Below are 20493 nucleotides of genomic sequence, written 5' to 3'. Positions count from 1 at the left end.
GGAGACCTTACGACGGTGCTGCTGCAGCAGTACAGCTGTGCCACTGTAAGATCTGTAGCCTAGACATAGCCTAAGGGCTAGTCTATGGGCTAGTCTACACTTAAAACTTACAGTGGCACCGCTGTATCGGTACAGCAATGCCACTGTAAGAGCGCTTGTGTAGCCGCGTTATGTTGACAGGAGAGAGCTCTCCCGCTGGCATAATTAAACTACCTAAATGAGCGGTGGTAACTATGTCAGCGAGAGAGCGTCTCCCGCCGACACGGCGCAGCCCACACCAGCGCTTATGCCAGCAAAGCTTATGTCGCTCAGGGGCTGTCTTTTCACACCCCTGGGTGACAGAAGTTTTGCTGGCATAAGTGCTAGTGTAGACGAGACCTAAGTCAGGATGCAACAAGTGGGTGTAGCAAAAATATATATAGGATAGGAAGAAGGCAGAAGTGATCCAGTCACAGGGCTAGTGTGCACAGCTTGATTAAGATTCAATTAAAGGATTTTTTTAAATTAAAGAGTTTATTTTAAGGCTTAAATCATTTAAGGTAAAAGTACTGAAGTGTCCACACACATACTGATTGCATTATCTTGAAGTAATGTGAAAGATCTAGGACCAAATTCACTGAATTTGACACAGGGTAAATTATACCTCCCCTGGTTCATTGTGTTGGAGGGAGGATTCACCCCAATGGGTTGTGTCTACACTCAGGACTTCTTCAAATTCTCCCTCTATTGCTCTAGCACTGCCCCCACTCCAACAGTGCTAGTAACAGTCAAAGAGCTAAAGTAGACACAGTGTAGGCAAGTCAACTGCAATGTCCTTCAACCCTGCACAGAGCACCCATACAACAGCATTGCCTAAACCAAGAGCAACACCACCACACCGACCAGCTCTGGCACCGATGAAGCTGCATGGGTGGGAGAATTCCATAGTGGTGTTGACAGTGGGTGCTTTCCTGCACAGGCCGCTTTAGTATCTGCTGGGATATGAATCAGGTCATTCCCTGGCCCTACCCTCTTTCTACTCATTGCCTCCCATTTTTAATTTTTTGTCTGTGCTGGCCTTCTTCAAGTTTCCCAGCAAAGGGGCAGTTGTAGCTATTTTAAGCTTCTGCAGCTTCACCCCCAGCCGCTGGCTGACTTTCTGCTGCCAGGAGCTTTCAACTAGGTTATACGCTAGGCTGACTTGAGCCCCCAGTCTCCTGCACGAAGCTGTACATTTTATAATTTGCATTTCCATCCGGTTTCTGTTACACTAGCCATAAATCTGTCAAAGTTCAACAAAGCTATTTAAAAACTACCATCAGACATTTAACTTCTAGGAGCGGAGAAAAAATTCTGAGATTAAATTAGCCTGAAAGTAGTAGGCCCTGGCCCAGTCACCCTAAAATCGGACCTGCCGCACAATTCCAGCCTGCTGCTTCCCAAGTAGTTCTGCTGATGCAGCTCAACTCTAACTTAAACCTGCTGTTCAAAGGTCCCATGCCATCTGCACCGATTCAAACATCGCCAGACCGATCTGCAGCATTTACTTCTACTCCAGCCCTGTACTCCTCCCCCCACCTTTGCTAATACAGCTCTATGCTGATCAATGGCACCTTCCTGCACTTCCACTGATGCGCCTCAGTCCTTTCTTGCAGTGTGCTGCACACAGAGTTATTGCCTTCGTGGGCCCACTTAACTCCTCTGTAAATATACCTCAGTCCTACCTTTCTAAACCAGAATGCTGGGACCTCACACTGTTCTGCCAGTGCACTTGAATTCTTACGTACCTCACCCCTTGCCATTCCAGTCCTCTGACTCATGCATTCGTAATGCACCTCAATCTGGACCTGCAGCACTGCATCTGTCAGTCCTGGAACAGCCATACAGCTCTCGTGACGCACCTCATCAGACGCATGTTTCACTCAGTGCTTTAGTCCAATAATGAAAGGGTTAAATGAGTGGCAGAGTTCATGTGAGTTCCTATGTTCCTGTCGGTGACCGGGAGTTGGGACCACTCAAAAGTAACACAGAACAGCTGTCCGCAGTGGTGTGTACAAGTAATTTAGTCTGAGTCTGGCATGGACGGCACATAAAGGTACTGGAGGTTCTAGATGTTGGTTAAAGAGACTGCTCTTTATTCTCTACAGTTCTCTGGGACTCTTTCTTCTAGGGTTTAATAGAAGTTAAACCTTGTTAAGAAAATCCAAGTGAGCTCTTTATTAGTACTCAACACACCTCCGCCCTGTGCTGTGGCACCCTTGCTTTTCCACTCATGCAGCCTGCCAAAGCCCCTGACTCCTCATTTGGCTTAATTATTCCTGTCCTCACACACCTTACAGCTCTAACAAAGTACCTCAATCCTTGTCTGCAACCCCCCTTCTTCATCTAGTCCTGTCTCCTCACCCACACCAATCGACCAATGCACTTCAATCCTTTCCTGCAGTCAGACTCCTTGGCATTTTCCGGTCTTCATTCTCCACTCCTCTGCCAATGTTCCTCTAGTCTGATCTGCACAACCACTTCTATTCTAACCCTAGAAATAGCTCCCACACAGCTCTGTCATTGCAATTTAGTGTTGATCTGAAATACCTCTGGTCTTCCACTCCTGGGCCTCTACACGGTCATTCTGCCAAGCCACCTGAGTGATCTCCTTCTCCAACCCCTGCTATCGCAAACCTGAGATTCACACTCAACGCTTCCAGCCCTCCTCAGTTCTAGCACATAGCTCCTCCTGATATTTCTGTCCTACAGTCACCCTTCTCTGGTGAATACCTCTGGGTTCCCTTCTGCAGTGGAAGCAGTTATTTGGGATGACTTTTGTGATTTCAGGGTTTGGATGCCAAGTGAATAAAGTAAAGCAGGAGAGAAGCAGGATTACATTCGAGTACGTGTTTCTTTGTGCTTTGTAAAATGTTATTGTGACGTGTTTATGGGAATATATTTGTGTGTATTTATGTGAGGTTTTTTGTACGTGTATGGTTAAGTGTAAATATTTGTAACTATGTTGTTAATCTATGGTCTCCACAGGACTTCCCGTCTGTCACTGCTCTGCATGCCATGGTGTGTTGAACTTCGCAGTAGCAAGATCCTCTTACTCCAAAAAACAGACTTCTACCGTTAAAGGGAGAATCTCTGGTAGCTGTACAAGACCTGTGCATGTATGTTTATGTACATTTGTATATGTGCTTGTTTGTGTACTTTTATTTGAGCTTATGCTGATGTGTTTGTATTTCTTTAAAGCATATGCTTGTCTGTATGTATTTATTTGTATATTTGGGTCAATGTTTGTGCAGCTTTGTGTGTATATGTGTTATGGGAGGTGGTGGGTGCAGTACATAGGACACAGGACCAGGTCACAGAGAGTCTGTTTCTCCATTACTCCCTACCTTATGAGTACACCAGTACAAGTGCACAGAGGGTGTAAAATACTACTATTAAGTTTGACAGCTGCTTTGCATTGGTGTGAATGATGACTCAAGTTGCAGAGCCATGGAGAATCAGGCCTAGAAAGCCAAGGGTCAAATCTCAGGCCCAGCTATGTTATTCACTTGCCACTCAGTTGCTTAGTCTGGTCTTGCTTTCCCACTCCAGTCAACCAATGCACTTCAGTCCTTGACCTTAGAGTGTCTCAGTTTCCCTTTCCTGCAGAATGGGCAGGATAATGTTTACCCACCTCTGTTAACCACCCTGACAGAGCTATAGGCAAAAGGTGGCATGTGTAATTGTGTAGCTCTGTGTGTGCCTGTATTTATTTGAGTGTGTGTGTTGGTTGTGTTTGTACATAGGTGTCTACAGCATTGTGCGTGCGCGTCTGTCTGTGTTGACTGGTGCGTGTGTTACTTCGTGCCGCAGACCCAGCAACCTAGACTGGAAAAAACATGGCGTTGCCCCTTTAAATCTCAAAGGGCGGGCCCGAGCTTCGCAGGATGACATCACTGGGTTTGGCCCTGAGACTCAATGGAAACTCAATGAGAGAGGCACGCACCGCTTACTCAGTACAGAGACTGAAGGGGCAGGCGGGAGGGAGGGAGGCAGGCAGAGCAGAGAGACAAGGAGGGCGATCAGGGCTTGGAGCTGAGTACAGCCGCGAACACCCTGTCCCAATCCTCCTTCATCCTTCCCATCCCAACCACCGTCCACCCTGACAGCCGCTGGAGCAGCAGCCGGACACTGTCCCCTTCCAGACAGGGTAAATATTGCAAGCATCCGCACCTATCTTGGGGTGCAAATCCGGGGGGAAAGGTAGCCCCTCTGGCTCTTTGTTTTTGCTGAGAGCGGAGGAAGAGGCTGGGGGAGGGGAGAGAGACAGGGCTGGGGGAATGTGACACAGGCAAATAAGACAAACTGGAAGGAAGAAAGGAGGACAAAAGCTGTTTTGCGGAGACAAAGCGAGGGGGGCACCCCCACAGAGCCCCCCTGCTCCCCACTTTTGCAGGGACATTTTAGGGGCTGTTCTCTACCCCTTTCAGAGCGGTGAAGGGTTTTTTTTTTGCTCTCTACATGTTGAAGTGGCTCTCATGTATTTTTGGTTGAGGTTTTTTTGTAGGGGGCACTAGATCTGAATGTGTTACTAGACTATTATATTTGGGGAAAGGGGGCAACAAAAACCTGCTCATTTCTTTGCTTAACATCTCTCCATAATTTTAAAACATTTTGCACTGAGTAACTGATACCCCTTCTTGCCTCTCTAGGTTTTATTTATTTCAGGGGTGGTCACGATTCACAGGGGCAGCCCTTGCATTATATATTTATAAAGTATTATGTCTGACAAACAGGGTGTGTGTTTGAGCTTGGGGGGGGGAGGGGAGAATCAGCTGGGAAAATCAGTATTTCCTTTTGTGCACTGAAAAGACTGGTGAGGGAACGAAGAGAAAGGAACTGTTTATCCAGAATTATTTCACCTTTGAGAATGACTAGAACTAGGAATGGATAGAAGATATAAACTCTGTGCCATTTTTAATTGACCGGTGCATTATTTTGGGGGAAAAAAAATCCAATGTTAGAATTTGACTTAATTTAGTATTTTCCTTGTGGAGGACCAAAAGGTGATAAGGAATTTTTCTTCCTTGCTTATTTATTTCTCCTTTTATTATTTATTTCATTTTAATTCCAGTATTTGTTGTGTTTTCTTCTATCTCCCTCTTTCTTCTTTTTGTAGGCCAGAGGGATCTGTATTTATATTTGACATTTTGCATGCAAAGAAAAAATGTTCTTTTCCCCCTATTTTAAATTCTATTTTCTCTCCTTATCCCCTCCCTTTAAGAAAAAGCTATGTAAAGTCTCTATGATCTCTGTATTAGGCAATCCCCATTTAGCTCCCCAATCCCCATTCACTTTCCCCTTAATGCCAGATTGAGCCTAGCAGCCTCCATTATGTAGCTGGTCAGCTCTCAGTGTGTTTAGTATTCTCTGGCCCCTGGTATCCCTGACTACATTCTGATATAGCTGTTCAGGTGGGGCAGGGAAAGTCTCCATTTATTTTATTTGTCAGTGGTTTGTGTGCTTCATGGTAGAATCTGTGCTGACTTGTAAAGGGGGGGGGGTGGGAATCCTGCAGCTTATGTGTGCGCATCATGTGTTTACATAATGTCCGGTGTGTGTGTGTGTGTGTGTGTGTGTGCGCGCATATGTATTTATATAATATAAAATAGGATTGGAGCATATGTGTGTGTGTGTACACAATGCTGCTGGGAATATAGTATTTCTAGAGTTGTGTAGTGTACTGTAGGTGTTGGTGTGTCATGGATATTAATATATGCTACACGTTCACTTGTGCAGAATGCATACTTGCTTTAAGGTTTCGTGGAGAGGTGGTTGTGAATCCCATTATGGAAAACTAAATGGTTGTCCTGTGCGCCCTGGGAATACTGCTTTGATTGGGGAGTGCAAGCAGGATGGCGAGCTGGGGTGTTTAGGATATCTGTTTATGGCAGGTCTGGAGGCCAGACCACAAAGGAAAGCGGAAACTGTAGGGTGTGTGAGGGTGAGCTGGTAAAATCTTCTAAGCCCTGGAGCAGTTCCAGGGGCTGAGTGTGTGCTCTGGCCCGTGGCATGAGTTTATTCCGCGACCGTCTGTGTACCCATCTGCAGTGTACCCTCTGTGCAAGGTTCTCTTTCCAGTGCTGCAGTTGTGGGGGCGGGGGCAGGTTTACAGGAAGAAATATCCATCATTCTTTGCGCTCTCTCTATGCCCCCAAGTCCCCAGGGGTGCCCCCACGCTCCCTTCTTGGATACCCCTTTAGAGACCGCTGACCCTGTTCCTTAGTCAGCAAGGGGATCATTGCAAAGTTGTGTGGGATAGCCTATAAGCTTTGCCCCTGTCTGTTCCAGGAAGTGAGGGACCAGAACAGGGCACGGGCACTAACCACTAGGCTCAGCCTTTGTAGCGTGCGGAGCTGTTGGTGCCTGAGACTGGACTCTGGGTCGCCTGCATAACGATGCGGAGCACTACCCCCTCAGATGTGGGGCCCGGCCTCTGCAGCATTCCTAGACCCTGCTGACCAGGGCTGGGAACAGAACCTGAGCAGAACACTAACCTTTAGGCACCAGGCCTGGCTGAGCGTGCTCTCAACAGATTCTGGGTTCAGAGTGTCAGTGTCATTAATGCAGCTTGTGCCGAGAGCTGCAGGCATTTGCTCCTATATGGGAGCAGAAGGGCGCGCGAGTCAGGTGTACGTACATGTGGCTGTAGTCTCAGAATAGCAGGCAGCGGATAACATCGAGGCTGGTGCTGTGCCCTTGTGCAGGCACACCTGCCTCATGGTTCTGTTCCCAGGGCTGTGCCTATTCCTCGTTCTACAGAAGTTTTAAATAGTCCCAGGGCTTTGTAGTCTCTAATCATAAAGAAGCCAAGGCAGGTAGGTAAATATCAAGCGAAGAGACTCCACCTCTTGATGTTTGTGTGTGGTTCCTAGTGATTGCACCTCTGCTTTCAGGGTTTCTGATGGCCCCTGAATGCCTTGGTGTGGTTATTTTCCTGTCTCTCTCTCCAGCCTATCTATTCCTTTTTCTGTAATCCCATCTCCTGGGGTGGGAGAAACTGTTCTGGTTTGGGGTTTATGGTGTGCTGGGATTATTTTTGTCACTCTGATTATTTTTGTCTCCCCCAGAGGAGACATTCCCATTCCCCTCTTGAAGATCTTTCCCTGGCTGGGGCACAGTGCATGGGAAGTTTACCTCTTACCTTGTTCTGAACATTCAACTCGTTCTCTGCCATGCCTAGGTGCCCATCCCCAATACACCCGGAGTCTGCATTCTCTACACTAATAATATGGCATTACATTCATTAACTCTACAGCACAATCCTATAAAAGGAGCCACGTTCTCTGCTCCCCTCCTTTTAGACAGAGCCACATGGCTTGAACAGAGGAAAGTGCAAGGTGGTGACCTTGCCCGGGAGCCTCCAGAACTCCATTTGGCGAAGGCCTGTGGAAAGAGATGGGTCCTGCAGTACCCCTAAAGGTGGTAAGGCTCAGACTGGATCTCTGGTGGGGATGAGTTCTATGGCTGTGGGCCTTCCCCCCAGAGCTAAGTATAAGGAAAGTGACTAGGCTGAGTCCTGCGTGCCCTGTGGGGCCCTTCTGTGCATTTATAGGGGTAGCAGGTAAGAGCCTTGTGTTCCTAGACCATGCAAAGGTGTGGGGGGGAGCAGTAAAGGATACCCACCGCAGTGTATTGTAATGCAGACAGAGACCCGGTAGGGCAATGGAGGCTGCAATCTGTGCCGTAGAAATGCTCTGAAATAGGAAAGTAATGCAGAGACGGACTTCATTTTGTTTGTTTTAATGGGACGCTTTCTTCCCTTCTCCTTCCCCAGCCCTGTGTGCGATGTGGAAAATGGAACAGCTTGTTAGTAACAGTGGTTCGGTGTCTCGGAGCTATTGGTTCCAAAGAACACCTACCACTGGGGTGCTGGTCCTTGGACTCCTTGCCATGGGATTCATGCTTGGTCTCTGGTGCTGAAGACCAGAACTCTTCCGGGTTCAAGTTACTTTAGGCTGCCATGTATGAGGCTGGTCCTGGTGCGAATGCTGCTCCTCTGGGGCATCTCTCCGCACCATTAAGCCTGCCAGCATTTCCACCACCCCCCCCCCCTTTCACATCTCTGAAGAAATGATGAAGCAGGGATTAACTCCGGTTCTCCCACAGGGCTGTGCAGATGCCTGAAGTCAATGGGTTTGGGTCTTGTCGCCGCAGCACTCCTAGCTCTGCCAGCCTTGGGCAGCCAAGAGACTGGGATGGAAAGTGGATCCCAGTTTTTCTACGTGGCAGTTCAGGAGACTGAGCCCTAGGACACCACACCTGGCCCTGCAGAACTTGCAGCCTTACGGAAAGGGACTGGCTAATAAACTCCAGATTTCTTGTGCCGTGACGTGTGAGGTACCGATTAAGTTCCTGTTTCTGCTCTGACTCTGCATTTCCTTTGCTTCCTCCCTCAGTGCGACGGAACCATGGAGCTCCGGGTGGGGAATAAGTACCGGCTGGGCCGAAAGATTGGCAGTGGTTCCTTTGGAGACATTTACCTGGGTGAGTCTCTCTGTTGGCCATTCTAGCCATCGGGATGTATTTTCTAAACCCTCTGATGCTTCTTGTCTGCTTATGGGGTGAAACTAGCTTGTGAGGGGAAGGATTCTGAGGGTGATCCTCAAGGATTATGCTGCTGATGATGGCTGCTTCTCTGGCCTTTACTGCTGCTGGCGGGCTCCTGAAGTGAGGATGTTGTGGTGTGCCAAGAGCCAGCCCAGGCCAGGCAGTGGTGAAAGGAACTGGGTCTCGGGCCAAACTGGTTACGAAGTGGACTGTATAGTGTGTGTTTGGCAGATTCCCACCCCATCCCTCTTTCCCCTCACAAGTTTGTGTGTGTGAACCTGGGGGGATCACTGGTGGTGGGAGTGGTGGTTTGGTGAGGGGAGGTCTATTACACCAGGACAGAGAGGCTGATCTGATAAAATCTCTTTAGTGGAGGCTTGCTGGCTTCATATTGGGTAGGAAGATACTTATAACCCTGATTGCCAGCTGGGAGATCCGAGCTCAGAGCTGTTCAGGGCTGTGGGAAGAGCACCAAGCAGTGGTATGGTTCCTGCTGCTCTGTCACTCAGGGAAGGAGGGGAGGGAGAAGAGGCCACTTTCAATCGAGACTAGCTGATGTTGGTCGTTGGTCTCCCAAACTTGCATGCTGCCCCCTAGTCCATTTCCATTTTTAGTGGCTTTGCATGCCAGTCTATTCTACAGCCTAACAGAGCCCATCTGATAAGAAATAACTTCTTGAGAACTGGCCATAATTTGCCCTTTGCTCAGTTTCTCCCCATTACTTCTAGTTACAGACCCTCAAGAGACCACCCTGAATAATTCCCCTCCCTCCTTGATGTTTACACCCTTCAGATCCTTGCAGATGATCATCATACACTCCCTTGATTGTCATGTTGCCAGGTGATACATATTTTGCTCTTTCCTGCTAAATCAGTCCACCCAGCCACTCATCATTATTGTTGCTCTTCTGTGAATTCCCTCCATTTTGTTGACCTGTTGAGATGCCCAGTGAAGCATTCTAAATGTGGTCTAGCAAAGGGCTATCCTCATGAGTGATCTGATTCCTCCACATTGAAGGCTGCCTTGGGTCTCCTTGGCTTCCCCGGCCACCAGCACCATATCACATAACGAACTTCTCTTTAACTTGCTCTCGGCTATCGCTATGGGATCTCTCTCTCAGCTTTACTGCTCTTCAGTTCCTCCCAGTGAATATTGCTTTCAGATTCTTTTTCTAAAATGAATCGCACTTTATTTTCTGCCCATATTTCTGGTAACTACATCCCTTTTCATTATTTCTTGGTCCTTGTGGGTGTTTGCAACTCGTCCCTGTTAAGTGTCCTGTGAATGTCACTAATGGCTATTTAGTGCCTTTGCCCAGGTCTCTAATAAGGATGATAGGTAAAAGCAGACTGGGGCTCCCTATTGCATCCCACTGGACATTGCCTCCACCTCAACTCAGGTGACGCTGTAACAGAGTGAAGTAAGGAACAAAGGGCAATAATACCTGGTTAGCACTGACATAGCATCTTTTGACTTCAGGCAAGTTACACAATCTAAACCTCCCTTTTGAGGTAGGTAAGTACCCCCTGCCATAGATCTGGAGTGCATGTGTATGTGTAGGGGGAGAATGGAGATAGAGAGGTAATGGGTCTGATCCTTCACTCCCTTGGAGCTTGTGTAGTCACCTGCATCTGTGCAAAGTGGATGTAAAACATTCTGGAATTGTTGCACACCCCCTTTGCAAAGTGTAAGTGATTAACATAAGAATGACCATACTGGATCTGACCAATGGCCCATCTAGCCCAGTATCCTGTCTTCTAACAGTGGTTGATGCCAGATGCTTCAGAGGGAATGAACAGAACAGGGCAATTGTGTGATCCGTCCTCTATTGTCCACTCCCAGTTTCTGGCAGTCAGAGGCATAGGACATCCAGAGCATGGAGTTGCATCACTGACTATCTTGGCTAGTAACCATTGATGGACCTATCCTCTATGAACGTATCTAATTCTTTTCTGAACCCAGCTATAGTTTTGGCCTTCACAACATCCCCTGGCAACGAGTTCCACAGGTTGACTTGGCATTGTGTGAAGAAGTTCTTCCTTTTTTTTGTTTTATACCTGTTGCCTATTAATTTCATTGGGTGGCCCCTGGGTCCTTGTGTTGTGTGAAGGGATAAATAACACTTCATTATTGATTTTTCTCCAAACCAGTCATGATTTTATCCCCCTGTAGTTCTCTCTTTTCCAAGCTGAACAGTCTGTCATTTTAATCTCCCCTCGTATGGAAGCTGTTCCATACCCTTAATCATTTTTGTTGCCCTTCTCTTTAACTTTTTTGTTTCTTATATCTTTTTTTGAGATGGGGTGAAGAGAACTGCACGGCATATTCAAGCTATGGGTGTACTATGGATTGATGTAGTGGCATTATGATACTTTGTCTTATTATCCATCTCGTTCCTAATGTTCTGTTAACTTTTCTGACTGCGTCTACACGTTAAGCAGATGTGGCAAGTTCTCTTAAAACAGTGACTTCAAGATCTGTCTTGAGTGATAACAGCTAAGCAAGGTGCAAGGCAGTGGAGGCTGTGATGCCCTGTTTTGTTAGGCAAATAGGGGTATGTGTGTTAAATCGTTTTCGCTCAGTCAAGTTACTTTAATATGAAGCCCTGTTAGCTGGCTGTGTTGGAGCCTAGGTGGTCCCTCCAGTTGGGGTCAGGCATGCTGTAGGGTAGTGTATGTGGAGGAAGCTTACAGTCCTGTTACCCAGCTTCTATCTCTTCCTGGTGAGTGAAACTCTGTTCATGGATCTGTTAGTCCTGCACTAGATTCGCCTAATATTTCCCTCTCATGGTCTGGAGATAGAGGGAGTGAAGGGAAGAAACTGAACTTTGTCTTGGTGTGAGATGAAGAACGTGGGTTTGCACAGCTAAACTCCTGACCTCTCCCCTTTCACCTGACCACGCTTGTGGCAGTGTGTTTTCCTCTAAGCAATAGGTGCTGTGGGAAATACACTTCATAAACCATTTTTTGGAAGAGGGGAATGTTAATTTTTTTTTTTCTCTTGCACATGCACATACATACATAGTCTTAATTTCAAAGGCTGGTGCTCCTTCCCCCTTCTTTTGGGAAATCTGCAGTAAGATAAGAAAACACTAGAGAACACGGGGAACAGCACCGTTGGCTGGGGATGACCCAGACGATCCAGTTGGCCTTTAATATTTTCTGTGGTTCTGTAATTCAGTGGCTGTGTAAACATTTGTACAGAACATGCAGTTTGCTTTATGATGGGCTTGTGAGGAAGTGGTTTTGATTGGACAAGTCAGAAGTGAGATGCATTAGCAGAGCTGGGGTGGGGGGGACAAGGACTGGAATACAGAAGCTATCGCAAGTCAGCAGTGAGATGCGTTGGCAAAGCTGATTGTGGTGGTGAAAGGGCTGGATTGCTTTGGAGAGGAACCATAGAAAGGAGTGTGAGCTGAAGATTGTCTGTCTGGCAGGCAAAGCATGCCGGGACACTGGTGGTGTGTGCTTGGACAGTTCCTGGTTGCATGCCCCTCCCTCACATGGAGGGGAGTGAGTTCCCTTTGTTTCCTGGGCTGTTAACTCTCTCTCGCCCATCTGACTTCTCCCATCTGTTCAGTGGCCATCCTTTCTTCCCTCACTAAGCTGGCAAGAAAGAAGGTGGTGGAGGAGGGAGGATGTGGGGCGAGGGAAGAACATGGCTAATAAACGTCCTCAGTGTGCATTGTGTGTTAGTCCTTTATGTCTGTTACTTCTCTAAAAGGACCCCTTGTGGAGAATATCTCCTTGTTCGGCAGGTGATGTCTCTGTCCCTGTCCCCAAGGCCCCATTTAAAAAGCTCAAATCTAATGGATTCTGAATTCAGACAGCTCCCACAACTGAGCAAGGCTGGGGGTGGATGTTACGTAGGATTGTGGATAATTCCTAAATCTCTCAGGTGGCTGAAGCTAGACGTCCACATAGTATTTGTGTCTGAAACAGTCTTCTCAGACTCTGAGATCTAGGAGCAAACTCTGGGGAAGGCAGAGAATCGTAGGGGTCTGCAACTTCTGCAAGTCTATCAGATAGTAAAAGAGGGAGCATGGAGCAAAGGGTCAGGAACTCCTAAACTCTTCTTCTGGGTCTGTCACTGACTCCGATTTAGTCTTGGGCAAGTCATGTAGCCTCTTTGTGTCTGTGAAAGAATACACACCTACTTCAGTAGGGTGGCAGTGAGGATTATTAGCTGATGCCTACAGAGCTCTGAGGGTGTACAGAGCTCTGAGTGAAAAGTATTTAGTCAGTCATCCCGATCAGTAAAGGATTATTCCTTGCTGTACGTTTTCTAATGTCTTGTCCAGTCTAGCTCTAAAATGCTCCAAGCAGTGAAGCTGCTTCTACTTTCCAGGGGAGACTGACACCTCTGTATCAGTCTTTGGAAAACACTTGGTCCAAAGGCCAGGTCTGGCCCTACTTAGATATTTGCCTATCCGAAATATCCAGATTTTGCAAAATCTAAGCTGTCATGATTTTTTTTTTTTTAACATAAGGTTCTGTATCTTCGCAAACATGAGAATCTTCTGCATGTGACCAGAGTTGTAACCAGTGAGTTGTCATCTTCCTAAATCTTCAGACAGTCTGAAACAATGACTTGGAGATGTGAACTCCACCAACCCCATCAACCTCATTTAGGTTGGAACTCAAAAGCCTAATGATGTCACTTTTAAATGTCAGGATTAACTTTCATGGCTCATCAAGTTAGTGGGTGGAGTTTGGCGGGAACTGGGAATTGCTGCAGGGAATGAAATGGAGAAGAATTAAAAGAAGGGAGTTGCAAAGACAGAAGAGAGAGAGAAACAGAGAAAGGAGGAAAGAGAAGGAAGAGAGTAATTTGGAAATAGCCGTGAGTGTTTGTTTTCCCATTGGGGAAATACTAAATCTGACAATAAGTGACTGAACAAACAGTATTTAACTAAAAGCTTAGGCCTGGTCTAAGGTTGGTATAAACTATGTTGCTCAGGGGTGTGAAAAATCCACCCTGTTACAGTTACGCCAACCTAATTCCCGGCATAGACAGCGCTAGGTTAATGGGAGAATTCTCCTGTTGACCCAGCTATGGCCTCTCGGAGAGGTGCAGTGCCTCCCCCGAGGGGACAGCCCCTCCCATAAGTGTAGGTCATGTTCTCGGTGAAGCACTCGGGGGTGCCACTGCACCATTTTAAGTATAGATAAAGGTCTTCATGACTATGCAAGGGCAATGCTGTAACCTTGTTCTTTGGGCAAACTCTCCACTGACATTAATAGGAGTCTTGTGTTGTGAAGGGAAGGGAGTACATGGTCCTAAATTTACACCTGGCTCACAGACTGTAATTTAAACGTAGAATTTGTCTGTGTCCAAAAATGACCCCTGGCTGAATGAATATCAAGAAGGCTTCCTCCCCAACTCTCTCCTCTGCTCCCCCCCTCCTCCGCTTTGAGTAAAAATATTTCTTAATTTCATCCTGTTGATCCTATTCCTACTCCCTCGGAGTCTTATATAATTCCTCACTCTCTTTGGTGTTTACAGCCTTCAGATACTTGCAGACTGTTATGTCCCATTCTCCCTCTCTACCCTGTTTACTTGTCACTTAGAGAAGAGATAGGTATTTAGCTCTCTGTAATCATTCTTCATAAATCAGTCCCTCCAGGTACCGAATAACATTTGTTTCTCTTTCACAAATTCCTACCAACTTGTCTGTCTCGGGTCTGACACTAGTATTTCAGCGACACCTTTCGGCTAACAGGGTCCCTCAAGCTGATCAGTGTTCAGGAAGTTCCAGGACTGCCCCACAGGGAATGGACTCTGGGGACATCTACTTTATCTTGTGGATCTAGGATGGGAGAGGAAATAGAGTGGTGCTTTTTTCTTTTTTGACCATTTTTCCCCCTTCTTGGTCCCAGTTCTGGATGAGGGGTGGCAACGGGTAGGTGGATAGAAAGTGCTCTTTCCGCATCCCTCAGCAGGGGCTCTGTATTTCTTTAAGCCCGGATTGGAAGGCAAGAATTATTTTACCTGCCAAGACTAGCTTTAAGGCCAGTGGATTGTTTTGGCTTGCTTTTTTTTTTTTTTTTTTTTTTTTTTTTTTTTAAACTGTGGCCCACCTCAATCCACTGTCTTGTCCATGTTTCTTCTATTCCTATGACTGCTGGATGGCTGAATAAATTCCTCCTCCCATCCCTTTCCTCCCCACTCCATCTTCTGGTTAGTACACATGTTCTGGGATGGTGTTTAGGGTGACAGTTTTGACTGCCAGTCACCTGTGGAACTGGCAGTTAGAATCTGTGTGATTCTTAGTATTCCTTATTCCACTGTGCGGGTGGTTTGGGATTAGAGAAAGATCTGGAGTGTCATTCTTGTGGCCTAGGCACAGATCTTTCAGTTCTTGCCATTTTAGGATGGTGGGAAACAAATTGGACCCCCCTTCTGTTGAATATTTGAAAGGGATAGTATGTCCCTCCTCGTCTCCCCTTCAGTCCTTCTCCCACAGCCAGCAGAAAATCCAGCTCAGCTGATGGCCCTGTGTACTCCGTGGCAAGATTCCTGTGTTCTGTGACCGCTAACTTCAGTTTAAAAATGTCAGGTTTTTTAATTACTGTACATCAGAAATATCTTCAGTAAAGGAGTCCCTGTGTGGTTTATTTTGCTATTGCCTTCAGTCTTTATTTCTTCACACTCATGAAAGTCTTTGGCATATCCAAAATTGGATTAGGGAACAATAATTACATGAGAGAGAGAGTGTATTTTGTCACCTGGGCTGGTGGACAGTTTGGAATTGTGTGATATGCGCGTTAGTGGGATTTGTTACCTATTTTGCTGTTGATTAATTTAACCATGTTGACCTACACACTGTCACTGTAAGGTTTCAGACTTAGTGAGATAGTGAGGCCGTATGCACTTCTCAGAAGTATTGTTTCAGGCTGTCTGCAGAGTCTGCATTGGTTTCCGTTTATTTTGCCACCTAAAGATTTTCTCTGCAAACGTAAGAGCTTAGAAACTGCATGTGTGATTTAAAATGAAAGCTTACATTGTGATGCATAATTCTGTGACAAAGGGTAGATTTCATGGCAAATTCTGCAGTTGTGGTGTCATGGGGTTTGCATGAACCTTGTAACGGGTGTCTCGCTTCATTCAAAGCATGTGTAATCTTCATTTTTCCCTCTTTTTTTTTTTCCTGTGCAGGTGCCAATATTGCCACTGGGGAGGAGGTTGCCATCAAATTGGAATGTGTCAAAACCAAGCACCCCCAGCTCCATATAGAGAGCAAGTTCTACAAGATGATGCAGGGAGGAGGTGAGATCAGGGAGGGAAACCAGTGAGGTTGCTATACCAAGTGAGAGTAAAAGTAGAAATTATTCCAGGGCATCTTGGGGAGGTGGGAGAGAAATTGCTGCTGGTACCTTAGTGTTGGATATTTTCATTCTCAGCAGGGGATACTGTGGGTGGTGGGGAATCACTGTGGACGTCTCTCGTCTGTCTCTGACTCATGGTGTTGGACTCTCTTTTCTGCAGTGGGCATCCCCTCCATTAAGTGGTGTGGGGCTGAGGGTGACTATAATGTGATGGTGATGGAACTTCTGGGACCCAGCCTGGAGGATCTCTTCAATTTCTGCTCCCGCAAGTTCAGTCTCAAAACGGTTCTGCTCCTGGCAGACCAGATGGTGAGTTTCTTCTAAAGGTGTCAGCACCTCAGCTCCATCCTCATACCTTACTTCTTACTTTTCCCACCCCTTCCACTCAGTAGCAGTTTGGAGCTACTGTATCCCAGGCTATTTGAGTGAAGATGGAGAGGGAACTTAAGCGGCTTCCAGGGTGTTTTGCTGTTGAAGGGGCTGGGGAACCAGGACACCCAATCGCAGGAGTTGTCAGACTGGATCAAGCTCTAAGTCCACCTAGCCGAGTATCCTGGCTCTGACAGTGGTTGGCACCAGAAGTCCCAGAGGAAGGTGTAAGACCCTCAAATAGGCAGATGTGGGATAACCTGCATACAAACCAATCCCAGTTAGGTTTCTTCCTGGTCTTGAATAGTTAAAGATTGGCTTAAGCCCTGAAGCTTAATACCCCTTCCACACTCTTCCCTTCCCTCCCTGAAGTGTTAACGGTGACTTCCCCGGTGAGGAGGAGGGGGAAGTGTTGGTGGGAACGGATGTGTTTCCTGTTCATCTGTGTTTGTGTCTCTTCTCCCATGAGTTGGGGAGAAGAGTCCTTTCTTGGGCTGGGACTGTGGCCCTTGCTGAGGAGGAATGCTAGCTGTTCGAGCCCACTCCCATGGCCGATGAGCAGATGGCCTGGCAAGCGTACCCTCTTTTAAGGGTGGGGGTTGTAACTCATACAATCATAACAAGTTTCCTTCCTATTTCTCCTGCTCTGTCTCCCCTCTCCCCCCCCCCCCCCTCCACCCACTCTCTGCACTGTCAATCGCCCTCCCCCTCCAGATCAGCCGTATAGAGTACATTCATTCCAAGAACTTCATCCACCGGGATGTGAAGCCAGACAACTTCCTCATGGGGCTTGGCAAGAAGGGCAACCTGGTGTACATCATCGACTTTGGCCTGGCCAAGAAATACCGAGACGCCCGCACCCACCAGCACATCCCCTACCGGGAAAACAAGAACCTGACTGGCACGGCCCGCTATGCCTCCATCAACACCCACCTGGGAATTGGTGAGCCTGCTGTCGCGTGTATGGGTGTCGGTGGGGACTCTGCATATCTGTTCATGTGAACCCCATGCAAGGTGTGCTCCCCTGTGGTGTAGATTGCAATATAGTGGGAGGGGCAGCAGCTGCTATTGTGAAGGTTGCGTAGTGGTTTCCCTCCAAATCCCTGGATTTCAATTGCTCATAACATTTGAAGCAGCAGGGTTCAATGGCTAAAGCACTGCAGTGGGAGTTGGGAGACTTGGCTTCTGTTCCCAGCTGTGCCACTGACTTGCTGGGTAACCTTGGGTAAGTCACTTACCCTCTCTGTGCCTCAGTTTTTCCCTCCCACCTTTAGTTTGTCTTTTCTGTTTGTAAGTTCTTGGAGGGAGGAACTGTCTCTACTATGTGTCTGTACAGTGCCTAGCACACAGGCACTAACCTCAGTTGGGGCTGCTAGGCAGTCCTGTAACGAACAATACTACCATTCATAATAATTTTGAAATAAGCACTTTTTTTAAAGATGAAAATCGCATAATGCAGGCACACGTGGAGGCAGCATTAGGGCTGCGCGTGCAACGTAAACCTTACATGTCTTGACTTCTGAGCATGTAATCTTTAAGTTGTAATTAATATTGTATGAGGATTTGTCACAGGATGACTGGCCCCTTTGGGAGTGATGGGTCCAGCCCCACCTGTGACACTTTGCTTATTTTCTCCCCCCTGGGGAAGCGAGCTGTCACATGACAGGCAGGTCATCAGGCATGGAGATAAAAATTGAAACCTCTGCAGAGCCGAAGTAGAGGTGCAGGGGGAGAGAAAGTAGCTAGGTTCCAGTCCTGCTTCATGGAATCTCCTGATAGGCTGGGGAAACTGGCGTGAACCATTGCACAGCCCTAGGAAGAAGGGCTGTGCAATCTCTTACCCAGGGAGAAGGGTTTGACCTTAGGGGCTGAAAGCAGACTTTGTATTTATAAAGGCTAGCTAATAAAGTGGACCCTAGGAAGGGGAATCTGAGGGTGGAGGGCATGCAGGGCCATGCCATGCCATGCCATGAGGGAGTGGGCTCCAGGGATGTCATCCTGCCAAAGGATTATTTATACTGTAGCATCCCAAATCCCTTCATCAGGATCAGCCCACTGTTGTGTTGGTGATGGGGCAGAGTCCTTAATACTCTGCCTATTTTCCCCCCTCTGGCCTCTGGTTGATCTCACTAGTGGGGAAATATAGTCTGCTAATCTTCCAGCCTTTTTTACAGAATCCCTGTTTCCCATGCATAATGCTCCTACCTTCCCTGTGCTAATAATGTTGTCAATCAATAGTAGTGTGAAATTGACGTGATTCTCTGACAGTTTCACAGCTGCCTATGGAATTCTGAATGCCCACATTAAAAACGATCAGACTTTTGTTAACTTTGCTGCTGCTTGGCAAAGCTGTGAGCAACAGAAGTATTGAAGTTCTCTCTCTGCGGGCTCGGGAGAGCATCTCCTTATAGTATAGGCTACATTTTATTCAATTTGGAAGGTTTTCTCCAGATTCATATGGGCTAAGAATGTAAAAAACAAACAGAAAAACCTTAAATCCTGCAGAAACTGGTGGCTTTAGGCCCCAGTGTCATGTGGGAAAGCTTTCCACTCTCCACTGTCACTGATGACTTTCTTGAAGCTGTAGATTCTGGACCTAATATGCGGAAAAAGATCAGATTCTGATCACCCTCATCTTTAATATATGTAGCTGCAGCCTATGGAGGCTTTGTATCAAAACAGGAAGCACTGCATAGCTGGGAGTGGGAGGATTTTTCCTGGCTTCAGCTCTTCATTAAAAATACAGCCAGCTTTGTAGAACCCTATGGGCCATATTTTGGCAAACCACTACTTGTACATATATAATATTGAATTTCATTGTGATTCTTACTCAGGGTTCCCACAACCAGGATAACTACCACACTCCAATTACTTTATGCATGCTTCATCTACTAGGTCTATCAGGGACTGCATTTTTGGACTGCTCTATCAGAACTGAGTGAGGGACTAATAGGTCTGTCTTGCTTGTTTAATTATTCACCATGGTCTTAAATCTTTAGCCTTTGATTCTGGAGTGCAGCTTGCCTGTCATGATGATTGTTTAGCTATTGTTTGCTCTTCAAAGGGCAGATTGCATGTGCAATCAACCTGTAACTCTCACATTGCACTTTGCACAAAATTTTGAAGATGGAATACATAAATCCTTGCAACAGCTCTCAGAAATTGTATGTCCATTTTACAAGTGGAGTCAGAGAGAGGTTAAGAGACTTGCCCAAGGCTGCTTGGGGAATTGGTGTCAGAACAACAATCAGAACTCTTCACTTCCTGGCTCCCACTGCTGTGCACAGGCCATGAGACCTCTCCACTGGACAAGTGACACCCACGTTTTGTGAGTTAATAGTATTGCCATGGGAACTTTTACTCTGAATTTTGACTGTTACTAAATACTCGGTCTTAACATTGCATTCATGTAGTTGAGCGGTAAGGAGAGGAACCATTGAGTGGAATAGCAATCAAATGAGAGCCTTTATTTGACTGTGCAAGCTAAGGATTGGTACATTCCAGTGTTTGAAGGGAAGTGCAAGTTTTTTTTTTTTTTTTTCTTTTCCTTCCCAGAGACTGGGGAAAAAGTGGGTTGGGAGATCTGGGAGGTTTTCCATGGTTACAAGGGGAGTCATTTGACTCTGCGGCCCTTGGTTCATGCATTCCAATCAATTTTCACATGCTCTGGGGATGAGAATCCCCTGTGCCCGTCAGAGCTTGTAATGTCTGAAATAGACACCCAGGGGTGCTCAGGAGACAGGCACAGAAGGGGCCTAGCATATTCTGTCTGAATAACGAATGTGGGAAGCATGAGGGTAATAACTATTTCCCCTCCCCACCCCACCCCCACCCCTAAATGCCTTTTATAGATGACATCAGAATGGGCTCTGTTTTTATGCTGGTCCTGCCCACAGCACTATTTCCAGTTTCATGCACTATTTAAGACACTAGCCATTCTGGTTGTGCAACTTCAGAGTTTATACAATCTAATATGAATGTGTAATCAGAAGAACATAATTTGGAGAGGAATGAATGTGGATTGGGGAGATTCTGGGACCATCCTTGGGAAGGGAGCCAGTCGCAAACACATAGAAATAGCATGGCTTTTGGAAGGGTCAGGTGGGTAACAGTGTGCTGTGAATCAGGGAGGCTTCTTGGCTACAGGGAAGCAGGTCAGCTCATGAATCCTATCAGGTGCAGGTCCTAAATTGCCTCCGTCTGCTCAAGCACCTGGTCCTAGTGCAAC

The 20493-nt window shown here is 46.8% G+C and overlaps 1 protein-coding gene across 3 annotated transcripts in view; it reads left to right on the top strand.

Annotated features, from left to right (window-relative positions):
• Positions 1–3858: 3858 nt before the first annotated feature.
• The window catches only part of CSNK1E (casein kinase 1 epsilon), a 31345-nt gene continuing 14710 nt past the window's right edge, over positions 3859–20493 (top strand). For 2 of the 3 annotated variants that reach the window (XM_067559478.1, XM_067559476.1), the window contains exons 1-5: positions 3859–4168; positions 8418–8505; positions 15727–15837; positions 16057–16205; positions 16980–17208. In XM_067559478.1, coding sequence (XP_067415579.1) covers positions 8430–8505; positions 15727–15837; positions 16057–16205; positions 16980–17208 — 565 coding nt within the window. In that variant the 5' untranslated portion in view covers positions 3859–4168; positions 8418–8429. Of the gene's footprint in view, positions 4169–4847; positions 5025–8417; positions 8506–15726; positions 15838–16056; positions 16206–16979; positions 17209–20493 lie in introns of those variants that run through there. The other variant, XM_067559477.1, reaches the window with a different exon arrangement.

This window comes from Emydura macquarii, unplaced genomic scaffold (assembly GCF_026122565.2).
Source record: "Emydura macquarii macquarii isolate MOO-44397 ecotype Brisbane River unplaced genomic scaffold, CSIRO-AGI_Emac_v2 contig_2205, whole genome shotgun sequence".
Lineage (NCBI taxonomy): Eukaryota > Metazoa > Chordata > Testudines > Chelidae > Emydura > Emydura macquarii.
Note: the sequence above shows the minus strand (reverse complement) of the source record. Positions and strands in the feature narration are given on the sequence as shown.